Here is a 12,964-nt window from a genome sequence, read left to right as displayed (position 1 = left end):
CTGGAGGTGTAAACAGATCTGCTTTGACACTTGAGTCAGAGGTGGGCAATGAAGAGACTTGTGAGATTCAGGGAATTTGGCTGATATTCATTTATGGTATTACCTCCATGATAGGACATTGCGGCGTGGAATCGGTGCATTCCATGGAAAGAGCAGGCGTTCCTGATCATTTCTATACTTGGCTTATAAACACCGGCACCCTCAATACGGGAGCCGTACATTTGAGATGCCGCCCACTCAGCGGCTCCAGCACGGCCAACGAGGACATAGTGCCGATGTCAGAGTGTGTCCATCTTTGCCTGCTCATTTACCGGCTGCGTTATCCGACTCTCCCAGCAGACGCTCTAAAAGGCCAGGCGCTTCCCCGCGACTTTAATGCCGCTAATTCCGTTTAATCACTCAACCAGTCATCACAGAACGTCTTAAATTACTGTCGGCTTCACTTGGCGTTGCCTCATCTCAGCCAGTGGCTATTACCAAAGGAGCAAATAAAAAAACATAACGTGTTCTCTTTTTTTTGGGGGGGGGAGGAGAAGCTCCCTGGAGTTCGGTCGACACGGTAGTGCTAAGTACATGTGTGTGTGTGTGATCAATATGGATGATGCATCTGAGGCACCCCTGGGATTTGACCTGTTTTTTGTCACGGGGAAATCACACCCACACACTCACACACTCTCTCTCTCTCTCTGAGTGAGCGAACACGCTAAATGGAGGACGCGTGATGGATTGGACTCCAGCGAGGGGACGAGCGTGAATGTGGAGCCGTGGAAAAGGCAACAAGGCCGAGCCGTGCGGAATGAAATTGCTTTGCCTTTTTCTTTTTTTCTTCTTATTTTTCTCCTCCGCTGTAACATAAATGGATAACATGTGAAGAAACACAGCGAGACAAAAGAGTTGTGACCGCGTTCCCGGGCGGCCGAGGAGTCCCATTCCACCGACCAGCGTCCCCCGACCCCGACAGGGCGAAGCCAATCAGCGCTAACACAGAGGCGGATCACGGGAACGTCACAACGGGCTGCTGCTCGCCGCTGGAACAGTGTGGGGGCGAGCCGAGCCCGGCCGCGCCTCACTGATCCACTAAGGACAGGAGTTTTTCATACACAACAACAGCTCTATCCCTCGTGTGTGTGTGTTTCTCCTTGCTTTGTGCTTGGATGTTTTTAATGCTTTTATGTGAAGCGCTTGATTTTCTTTGCTGTTGAATTGTGCTGTAGAAATGAAATTGCCTTGCTTTGTGCGTGTGTGTGTGTGTGTGTGTGCGCGCGTGTCCTATTTTGGAGAAGCTCTCAAAACTGTTTTAACGTAACAGACAAAGAGTTGAATTGATTTGAAAAGATGGGCATTTGATGCAGGTTTATTTGACTTCAAATGATTGCTAAAATGAACATAATTTGCACAATTGCTTCCATTTATAAATAGACAAATAGAACATCCTGAAATAGATAGAAAAAAAGACTCCTTTGAAGGTAAGGATGCTTTTCATCCAAATGCATGCAGTCCAAAGAGAGTTGTCCCACAAGTATTCATACTTTTATGTTTCTTATTCTTAAACTGCCTTGTTTTAATTTAGTGATGCAGCAAAAAACATGTAAAACCAAGCAGAAAGGAAAAGGACAGTTCTCGATAACAGTGGTTGGCCCTGAAGAACACTGACCTCCATCGGGCTTTGAGTGTGAACATTTCAGAATTGACCTACTTCAACATGTTTGGTCTAATAACTGGTCCTAATCGTGTTGTTGGAAACAACAGCTGGCAGCGCGGCAGCTTTGATGGCTCTTTCTATTTCCGGAGATCATTTGAATATGGGCAGGTGCACAGTCTTGTGCTTCCGATGTTTTCATTTAAGTAGGAAATTGTTTAAAAAATAATTTAACGTGGCATCAGATTTACTTAGCCTAGAGATAATATGACAATTGTTGGTTGAAAGTAGCTCAAATTTCAGCTGTTCAAATAAAATATGCCCGCTTTAAAGTTGGTCCGCTTGTTGCTCCCATAATCCCTTTCGTCCAAAACAGTGGTGGAAAACACCAGGAGCAAAAGTCTGTACGGCTGAGTTCACTGCAAGACAAAATAATGAGAGCATAAAACTCGGCATTGACTTTACTTCCAGGCTACTGGAGATGGAGATATATTTCAACTGAATCGGATTAGTAATTCTCTAATTAAGCAGCTTATGACAGAACATTGTGTTGAGTTCTCAGTGCTTTTGAACTGCTGAAGAAATCAACTTCTTTAAATCAATGACGGTGAATTTAACCCAAACCCCCCTCAACAAAGGAGACCCCCGTCCCTACATCAGCTTCCGTCGGCTCCAATGATCACTGAAGAATGTGTTCATTCTGTGCCGCATTCGAGATACTCTCGAAGACTGAAACTTCAAACCAAACTCCCTCTGCTCAAAATGAACACCCACGCAGCTTTTGTGTTGAGGCAACACGATCGTCCACGCAACAACCATCTGTCCAGAGACATCTGTGGTAATCAATTATCTTTCACTTTTCATAAGATTGCTGTCTAGGATTATCTCCTATCCATGTTCTCACTGCACCTCATCCAGCAGCAGCACAGAGTGGCAGTGTGCCACTTTGATGTTATTCGGCTTTGTTGAACACTCTGTTCCAATTGACCATTGAAAGGTAATGTGAGGTCTGCCCAGACGTCTCTCTCATCACTTTACGCCACGAGCGTCTGGTCCATTTTGTTGATTTGACTTCATATGAGCTTACTTTTACCTCAAAGCTGTTTACTGATGCAGACAGATTTGGTTTAAAATGAAAGGGTCGGATTTATCTGTTGTGTCAAATAATGGATGCCTTTTGTAAGTAGCCTTAGCTAGAGCATTTTATAGGGGCAAATCACGACAAACACAGATGAAGTCATTCCGAAGATAGATCCTACCGGAAACAACACAGCATGTGGCTCAGCATAGGTTTCCCTCATTAATATTAGTCTCAATGTTTGTTCTTTTTGTATTATAATTTGATAGGATTGACCAGCTGAAGAAAGGCCCTCACCTCTCTTGTGTGAATGGATTCATAAAAGTAAGCTAGGAAAATCCACACATACAAAACAGTGACTGTGCATGTGTTGTCGGCTCCTCTGAGTCGAGAGAACAAAAACACTTAATATCCGGGAGTTCAACTACGCTGTTTTGCATCCCTAATTGAATTTACCCAATTGCACTTTGGAAGAAATCCTAAATGTATTCTGCTTAATGGCTGTATAGTAATGATCTGCATAAATTAACACAGCTAAATTGGAACTCATTTCAAATGAATTACATTGTGCCAAACCTTTTGATGCATGGTAAACATGCTCGCTCTCTTATTTACTGGTAGATATTAACTTGTATCTTTTTTTTAATTTAATTACTTCATTTCTACAACGACAGAGACATGCACAACATTGCACCTAATTTATATGAAGGCTATTGCTTCATGAACCAATTCATTTTTTATGTAATCTAATCCTGAGTGAGCAGATGTGGTCTGAAGTAATACAAGTCACAGGCCGGGCTGACAGTTAAAAAAAAAAAAAAAAAAAAGACTAAATTGCTTTTATATCTTGGAATATTTAAATGTTGCTAGGCAACTGTCACAACTCAACATCTGGTAATATGGGGAGTTTTGAGATAAAAACGCTTTCATGATCAAGTTTAGCTTAGTTAGTATTTTCAAAACAACATGTTAATATTTTGAGAGAATTTTCAGGCAGAATAATTATATTACGCGAGAATATTGATTCGACATGTCTGAATAGTGGCTATTTTCTCAATGCGCACATGAAGCTCAGAAATCTCAGAATTCCATGTTTTATTGCATGTGATCAGAACTTCTGTAATGAAATATGCAACGATCCATGTCCAAGGGTCTTTGAAAACAGTGAGCATGACTCACCCTAAATGTGTACATGTGCACATTAGCTGAAAATGGCGTCCAAACGCCTGCATAGAATATTCCCGTAAAAGAAAAAAACCTGTGGAATCTGGCAGCTTTGTTTCCCCATCTGAAACACGGAGATTATAGATGTCTCACATTGCTGTAATTCCAGTTGATTCTCAGGACGTGAACAAAGCGTCCACACCTGTCTTCCCCGGCTCCATTCAGCACGGAAACAGCTGTGGTGGCCCATACAACCTCCAAACGCACCGCGAGTGATTGCGGTATTCACATATGATGATACTAACACGGGATAATAGATACGTGTGTGTGTGTGTGTGTGTGTGTGAGCGGAGAGAAAGCATTAACTCACCATATCGATGGAGGACACAGGCCCGATGCTGTTGACATATATGCCCACATCGATGACTGTGGGTTTCACTGCAAGAGGCAGAAGGGAAGAAGAGTGAGTGATGGTAACGGCACGTGTTGCAGGTGGGACATTTATTCGTGCAATCGCTCCATCTTATTTGTCATTTGTCTGTGTTTTCCTGCTGTTATGTGTGTACACAGACAAAAATCAAATCAATAATCAAGTTTAAAAACAATGGTTATCATTCAATGTAGCCTTCAGCAATATAAAGGCTTCCTTTAAAATCTGTTTCCTGGAGCTGCTACCGTGTTACCATGGCACTTAATTGCATTTCCATTGAGAATGAAGGATCTTGGCTAATTTTGCTTGGCAGCAACATTTGATTCCAGGAAGAAAAGAAATAATGACAAAAACAGAAATGTGTTCAGTGTGTTTCCCCATCCAACGTGTGTTTGGACGTTCACTCAACATTATTTTCTCAGAATACACATGATTTATCCGGCATACCAGGTCTGGTGGACTCGTGACATTTAATTTTTCTAGCTATAAGATGGGTTTTTTTTCTCACTGCTTCTTCTAAATCTAATGAGTCACCCGACCACCCACAACCCCGTCTACAGGGGGTGGTTAACACGACGGGGGGAGGGGGAGGGGGGGCTCCACGTCAACAACCTTTTGGGATCATTTTTAGCTAAATATTAATAAACGAACATGCATTTAATCACTCTGGTGAGCTCTTAATGCTGCAGAAGTTTGTGCAATAAACCAAACAAAGGTAAATTTGTTTCATGACATCATTGGATCCATCAACTCTTGACCCGACATGTCGCGGTAGCCGTGCTGCAGGTATTCACTCTGGTAATGCCGTACACTCTGGGCACACAAATACCCGGCTCTCCTCTGAAGTGCTATTGAACACAACAATGGGTTACAGCCTATAGAACGAGTTCAAGTGCGCGAGCACTATGAGAGCTGTCGGGCATCCAACCCTGGGAGCTAGTTTTTTGTCTTCATTGCAGGAGTGTGACCTGCGGATCGACGGCGCCCGCCGCCTGCGGCCTGGCTGTGTTCTAGCGTGCAGAAGGTTAGACGTTTTGCTACGAAGCGCCGCGTTGTAAAAAACTCACTGCGGGACGTTGTTCCGTAAGCGGTGGAGTCAAGAAAAAGAAGAATAAAGTTCCCCCAATGGTGCTGAGCTTTATGCACACGTGATATTTTACCAATCCACTCGCAGCCCTTCTCGTGCTTTACTTAAAGAGTGGGGAAACCTTCCTTTGCCTCTTTTATCCGCACAATTAAATGATTACAAAAGTTGTTGCTGCCTTTTTCCTCGTTAATAATCCTTCCCTTCAGAAAGAAGCTTAACTTCTGACCAAAATTACCAGTCACCAGGCATCTGTTTAGTTACCTACAGAGAGCAGCACTACCGACGGAGAGCTAAAAAACGATGTGACAATGTTTGTGACACACCTCCTTAATGAATCCATGGCTCGTGTTACCCCCATTCAACGGTTCTTTATGGTTCACCTTTATCGAACACATTTGACTAAATAGTTAAAGTGTCTTCCCAGTCGTGTGCTTCTGTGATGTTGATGTGAAAAGCAGACTTGAGGTGCGCGCGGGGGTGTGCAGGTCTGCGTGTTATGTCTCCAGGGTCCTGCTGTGCTGGGCCACTGATGCAAGCAGTTTGGTTTGGTGACGGCCTGCTGGGAGGCTTTGACTCGATTCCAGCAGCATGTTCTGCTCCGCCAACTGGACAATGAGAGACAACAATGTGATGCACCTCTGAAATGATTACTATTATTGTTGTTTGTCCACTGCCTCATAGTAAGCTTACAGGTATGTTGTCTGGGGATCTTTACTTACAAATATGTCTCCAACATCCATTTGCATCAGTGCCACACTGATAATGTGTGGCCATCAGCAATGACAGAAAAATAACCCGGTGTTCACTGATGCCAGACCACATTCATGTTGTTCATTCATCCAGATGTCCATTGCTGGAATTACCATTCAATAGTACTCAAAAGTATTTTTGAGTATTTCTGTTCATTTCTGCTATTAATCATTTTGAAGTAACAGCAGTGTTTCCTGCTGGCGTCCGTCTGGTCACTTGACAGCATCTCCAACCCTCTTTTAATTACTATCTGGCACACTTACGGCATGGGCATCGGGCCCAAAGTCCAGCTAAGAATCAAATCTTCACTGTCCATTTGGGGAAATCTGGCATTGGTGGCGCGCAGGACAATACCTAATCACTGTCATTGTTCCTTGAGGGTAATTGGGAACCACTATTTTAGCATGCGGCGGGGAAACCCCTGCACACACTGCCAGTCTCAGACCGAGACAAACGACATTCACACATTTGGGCCATGCAGACGTGTCCAACTAATATAAAGGTCTTTGCATTACAGGGCTGAAACCCCCCCTGGGGGGAACCTGGTGTCCCTGCACAGTGTCCCTCCTTTGGGACTCATTTGCAGAGGAAACGGAGATAGTGTAAAGACCAGCGAAGCGGAAGCATGGGCTGGAAAGCTGATCTGCTGCAGCTTAGCAGCACCATTTGGCAACTAGGACAACCCGAGGGTAATCATCCTCAATTTACACCACGTGGATAATTAAGGTGGAGAAGGACGGACTGAACATGCGTACGGGTTGTTTTAACCAGTCAGCTCTACTGATTTACAGCGATACTTCACATTCATTTTCCCGCTATACTAAGAAAAAATGGAAACAGCTAACCTGACGTCCAAATAGCACATGGCAGATTCACGTGGGATGGTGCATAGGTAATGATGCTGCCGCTGTAAAAGTGAATATTGAGGACAGATTTGCCCTTCTTCTGCACAGTTTATTTCATTCTTTCTTTCTTTATGGAAGCTTGTTTTTGCTATCCTTCATCTGGTGAAAGAGGAAAATTAAGTTTAAAACCACGTCTAACCAACACAGGGAGAAACTTAAAAACGTCTTCCCACTTATCAACCCATCTATCAACCTTATTTTGCACTTCTAATGTAGAAAACACCATGCAGTCTTGAGACCACATGAGTCCTTCCTCCTTCTCTTTGTGTTGCTCACCTTCCTCCTCCTCCTCGTCCTGCTTTACAGAAGGGGATGACCGGCCCCATCTGTATTACCACATTACCCTGTGGACCTCGATTAAGAAGAAAGGGCTTTTATGCCCGCATGGCTCGGCTGGCATGACGAATGCATTACCCAGTGTTAGCCCCAGTGTGCGTGCGCACACACACCTGCACGCACACGCACACACACAGCCGTCCCAGCTGACCGTTTAACACCCATATGTTCAGTGTCCTAGGAGCACTGTGCAGGGAGCGCTGCCTCAGTGGGCTGTCAGATTCCATCCCAAGGGTTATCATCTTCAGTCTCACTTTGGAATGTGCTGCAAAGTAACTCATCACGTCCCGTTTACCAAAGGTTACACACAGCACTGAAGCTATAGCTTGATATACTGAAATAAAGCTATTATCCTCAGGTGGCTCGGATTGAAGAACATTGTGAGACAACGCCGTCCAATAAGTGCACTTATTCTAAATTGCATTAAGGGGAGTGTCTGTTTTTTAGCCTCTGTTACATCACTTATATACCCTGAAACCAAAATGAAAACAATTGTAATTTGCTCACAGCCAGATCCTCAACGTAACCTAACATAGAAATGCTTATTAGCTTCGGATGCTGTTGCTATGGAAACAAAGTCTGCCTGAAACGTGAATCAGAGCAATAGTGGATTCAAAATGATTTGTGAACAAAACATGTTGCTGAATAGCTTTAAAATGAACCCAAAATCAAGAAGAGAATTGTATCCAGAAACCTTGTCAGATCACTTTCCTGTTGGAAGTTCATTTGGATTATTCCTGTTAAATAAATACAACCTGCACAGCCTCTATTCACTTCCGCCTCGAAGTCACAGTTATGGGTCGTATAGTTCAATTCCTTTATGGATCCACAACCAATGTCGTCCACACGTAACAAATCACTCCATACTCTGCTGCACAAGCCGATCCACCGAAAACACCATCATCAACACCATGTTTCCGTTTGGAACAAGTGATGCTTGTTGCTGAGTGAAGGTGCACAAAGCAGTTGCGGGTCAGTGTTTGTACCACAACCACTAGTCCCGTCAAATAGGCAACTATGCAAATCCAAGTTAGAATTTTTTTTTAAAGTCAGAAATGCAACATTTTGTTAGGTGATGTGCTTAAATGCACAGTGTTTGACGATAACTTCCTCATACCTCATAAGCTCATAAACAGTGAGCTTAGCTTAGCTAAAGAAAAACTAGATCAAACCCCAGTAACTCACTAATCTTATTTTTTCATTCTTACCATCAAATAACTAGTCTCAACAACTGTATGTCAGATCAAGTTGTTCACACAAGGGAGGACGCCATGTGCGTGTCCTTTTCAGAACACAGTAGTAGTGTTGTAATTTGCAGCCAGTTTCGTGTATTTAATATGGACTGGCAGCAGGAATATTTGTGTCAGACCCCCTAACACTAATCACAAGGACGGGCAGCCTTTCTTAGAGATCCTCTAAAATCCCTCCTGGCATTGCAGTGTGACTGAAACAAACAAAACAAAATCTCCCTGATTTTGGTCTCTCCTTTCCTCAAAATTAAAAGAATGGTCTTAAAATTGTCAATAAGTGATTTAAGTTGTTCTGTTTGATATGGGCATACAAGACGAACAAGGATTAGACCAAGTGGCTACAATATAGAAATACATCAACATGAATTTGGCATTAAAAAGGCAATCAGCAAGAGCGCTGAAGCCAATAATTATCAACCATAAGAAGGAAAAGGGGAGGTTGTGCGTGGAGCTTCGCTTATGGAAGAAAACTTAATTCTGAAGATCTCTCTGGGCCCAAACTTCAGCTCCTCGGTTTGCAGTCTTCCCAAGTCACGCAAACAGGCTGCGAGGGCTGAATATCAGATGACGTGGTAAAAATACCACACGTGGAAGAGCGCTCGTGTGTTAACCTGAACTGCGCCGCAGCGCACGTTGTGCGGCCGGGGGTTCAACTCCACCAACGGCGCTATTTCTGTCTCAAAGAAATATTTGAAGAACTCAAACTGCATACCAGCCGCGGCAGACAGAAGGCCTCTGCTTCTTGAAAGCGGGTTAAAAAAATGATCACCAAAATACCATTTGAGCCACGTCTGTACACGTTGGCATCCTCTCAGTCCACAAGGAGAAGCTCTGGCGAGACATCTGTCCCAGTGAGAGCGACATCAGCTGCAGTCACCAAACTACCGGGAGGCTCCAGTCCCTCGTACGCAGGTGATGCTCACTGCTGAGCTCCTCCGACCTAGAAAGAGCTCAACCGGCTCACCGCTTTTACTGCGGCAGAAAATACAAATGTGACAAATGTGATGCTACACAGCTAAGAGAACCCTGAAGTGTTTATGGAGGGGCTCGATTTTCTGGGCCTGAACATGTACGGCAAGTTATTATTATCGTGTCATAACACAACTGCACAGTGAGAAAAAAAATAATGAGATGGTGAGAAAAAGAAAAAGAAAAAAAACGTGGTGTGAGAATGCTAGACGTCAACATTTTTAATACGAATTTTGGAAAGTGGGCGGCACGGTGGCCAGCACCGTCCCCTCACAGCAAGAAGGTCCTGGGTTCGGCTCCGCCCATTGGCTTTTCTGTGTGGAGTCTGCATGTTCTCCTCGTGTCTGCGTGGGTTCTCTCCGGGTTCTCCGGCTTCCTCCCACAGTCCAAAGACATGCTCTGGGGATCAGGTTGATTGGGGACTCTAAATTGCCCGTAGGTGTGTGAATGTGAGTGTGAATGGTTGTATGTCTCTGCGATTGGCTGGCGACCAATCCAGGTTGTACCCCGTCTATCGCCCAAAGTTGGCTGGGATGGACTCCAGCCCCCCCGCGTGTGTGTGTGTGCAGGATAAGATAAAACAAATATTTTACAATTAAAGTTGACGCTTCGACATCTATCAAATATTCACTCGGTTTTAGCTCGGCTTTTGTTCTCTACCAGCTGAGCCGAAATTTGCTACGAAGCCCCGTAAAGCTGGAGCAAGCTGCAGGTTCTGGGATGATTCTCTGGAGGTGCATCACTTTGAGCGGCACTAAGAAGTCATTACTTTTTCACCTGTTGCATTTCCTGACCTGGTGCCTCCGAGCAAGGTTACTCCTGAGCCTGTAGAATTGTGGCTAGAATGAGCAACTAGCGGTGTACATTTAATTGGATGAATTATTTACTGCTGACGCATGTTTGCCGAGCAAATCTTCCTCACATGATAAATGTAATTTTAATGTGCAGCTCCACTGGGTGACCCTGCAAACAGTATTTTATTAAACGACACAAGACAACATGTTGTGTGAACACTAATCTGGCTTATTTCTTTGGACGGAGATAAAAGACGACTTCAGGTGCGCCGAGGATTCGGTAAAAAGTCATATATTCTCGTCATGGACGTATAAAAAAGTAATGCAAGTCTAAATGAAAATACTTTTCCATCAGACAGATATTGACCGTGATGTGGGGGTGTGTATAGACCTCAGTACTTGTGTGTTTGTAGTCCGTGCATGCACACCGCCTGTGTGTGTGGACTGTACTCGCATTCAGCTCCTTGAATCAAATATAATGGATGTAGGAAGAGAAAGTATTTCTGTCCCCTTGGAGGTTTAATGAGAAGCAGGAAAAGGGAAAGGTCTCACTGCTTATGAATCGCCAGCAGGCAATCACACAGCTACCACCAAGCAATAAGTAAAAAAATATAGGATTTTGGGGGAGGTGGGGGGGGGGGTGTGCTTGTTTCACACAAAAAGTTATGCACACAATGAATTTCCTCACAACTAAATTTCTGTTAATAACTAAATAAACTGTTCTCATACCTGCTCACCCTGGTGAACGAGTGGCATACGACTCATTTATCCTATTGATTACTTTGCGAGTTCACCGGATTGTAGGACCACGTGTCAACATTTTCTTTTTGATGAAATATTTTTTTATAATAATTAAAATAGGCCTTGGACATCTGCTAGGAAAAAAGGGAATGCCTCAATCTCTGGCTGTTGCCGGCGCCCTACTGACACGACCATGTTGGTACACTGGCATCGGATCGACAGGCACACACAAAATCTGAGACACCAGTCACAGCTGGAGACATTTTGGATTTAATTAGGCTTTGTGTCCATTAGGTAAACAATGAATTATGCATGGTTTTGCTCCCCTGTGCTACCACAACAATGGAAACTTTTTGATACCACACAAGCTCGTGGTGCAGAGGATGAGGTTTCAGCAGCTTCAGGCTTCCACAAAAGATGACACATCAGTCTGCAGTGATGTTACGTATGTCCCCCAGGGTGGTAAAAAAACATGCAGGCAGCACCCCCGTGTTTGATTGCATTAGATAAATGCAAAGCTTATGGTGGATTTAAAGAGGCCGACATGCAGTGGAGAGAACAAGTATTTCGTACACTGCCGACTTACAAAGCATGTAGGGGTCTGTAACTGTTATCATCGGTACTCTTTAACTGTGAGGGACCGAATCTAAAACAAAAATACAGACAATCACATTGTATGAATTTAAAAAGTATATTTTGCAGTTTATTGCATGACATAAGTGTTTGATCACCTACCAACCAGTAAGAATTCCAGCTCTCACAGACCTGTTTGTCTTAAGGAAGCCCTCCTGTTCTCCACTCATTACCTGTATTAACTGCCCCTGTTTGAACTCGTTACCTGTATAAAAGACACCTGTCCACACACTCAATCAAACAGACTCCCACCTCTCCACAATGGCCAAGACCAGAGAGCCGTGTGAGGAGATCAGGGATAGAATTGTAGACCTGCACAAGGCTGCAATGGGCTACAGGCAAGCAGCTTGGTGAGAAGGTGACAGCTGTTGCCGCAATTATTACTAAATGGAAGAAGCTCAAGATGGCGGTCAATCTCCCTCGGTCTGGGGCTTCGTGCAAGATCTCACCTCGTGGGGCATCAATGATCATGAGGAAGGTGAGGGATCTGGTCAGAACTACACGGCAGGACCTGGTCAATGACCTGAAGAGAGCTGGTACCACAGTCTCAAAGGACACCATTAGTAACACACAACGGCGTCATGAATCTTGGCCAACCTTCCCTCAGTGAGAGCGTCTTCCAGCATGGCAACGACCCGAAACACACAGCCAGGGCAACTAAGGAGTGGTTCCTGGAGTGGCCTAGCCCGTCTCCAGACCAAAGAATATCTTTGTAGAAGCGGAGTCTGTGTTGCCCGGAAACCTGAAGGATCTGGAGAAGGTCTGTATGGAGGAGTGAGCCAAAATCCCTGCTGCAGTGCGTGCAAACCTGGTCAAGAACTACAGGAAACGTATGATGTCTGTAATTGCAAACAAAGGTTTCTGTACCAAATATTGATTTCAGTTTTCTGAAGTGTTTCAAATACTAATGTCATGTAATAAACTGCAAAATATATATATTTTAAATTATACAATGTGATTTTCTCGATTTGTTTTAGATACAGTCACTCACGGTTGAAGAATAAAAATTACTCCTACATGCTTTGTAAGTGGGAAAACCCGCAAAATCTGGAGTGTATCAAATACTTGTTCTCCCCACTGTACATAAAAAACAAAGTGAAATACAATGCATATTGTAACTTGGGTTACATTTGTTGTGTATGAATTCAACCCAATCACAGCTTGGGCGGGTGGGGCCTTAAATTGTTC

At 43.9% G+C, this 12,964-nt stretch overlaps 1 protein-coding gene across 1 annotated transcript in view; it reads right to left on the bottom strand.

The window, feature by feature from the left end:
* Window positions 1-12,964, bottom strand: part of LOC120821052 (gamma-aminobutyric acid receptor subunit gamma-3) — a 54,227-nt gene that overhangs the window by 32,234 nt on the left and 9,029 nt on the right. Inside the window, exon 3 of the mRNA XM_040179418.2 lies at window positions 4,252-4,319. Within this exon, the coding sequence (XP_040035352.1) occupies window positions 4,252-4,319 (68 nt within the window). The remainder of the gene's footprint in view (window positions 1-4,251; window positions 4,320-12,964) is intronic.

The sequence above is a fragment of the Gasterosteus aculeatus genome, chromosome 1, assembly GCF_964276395.1.
Source record: "Gasterosteus aculeatus chromosome 1, fGasAcu3.hap1.1, whole genome shotgun sequence".
Classification (NCBI taxonomy): Eukaryota; Metazoa; Chordata; class Actinopteri; order Perciformes; family Gasterosteidae; genus Gasterosteus; species Gasterosteus aculeatus.
Note: the sequence above shows the minus strand (reverse complement) of the source record. Positions and strands in the feature narration are given on the sequence as shown.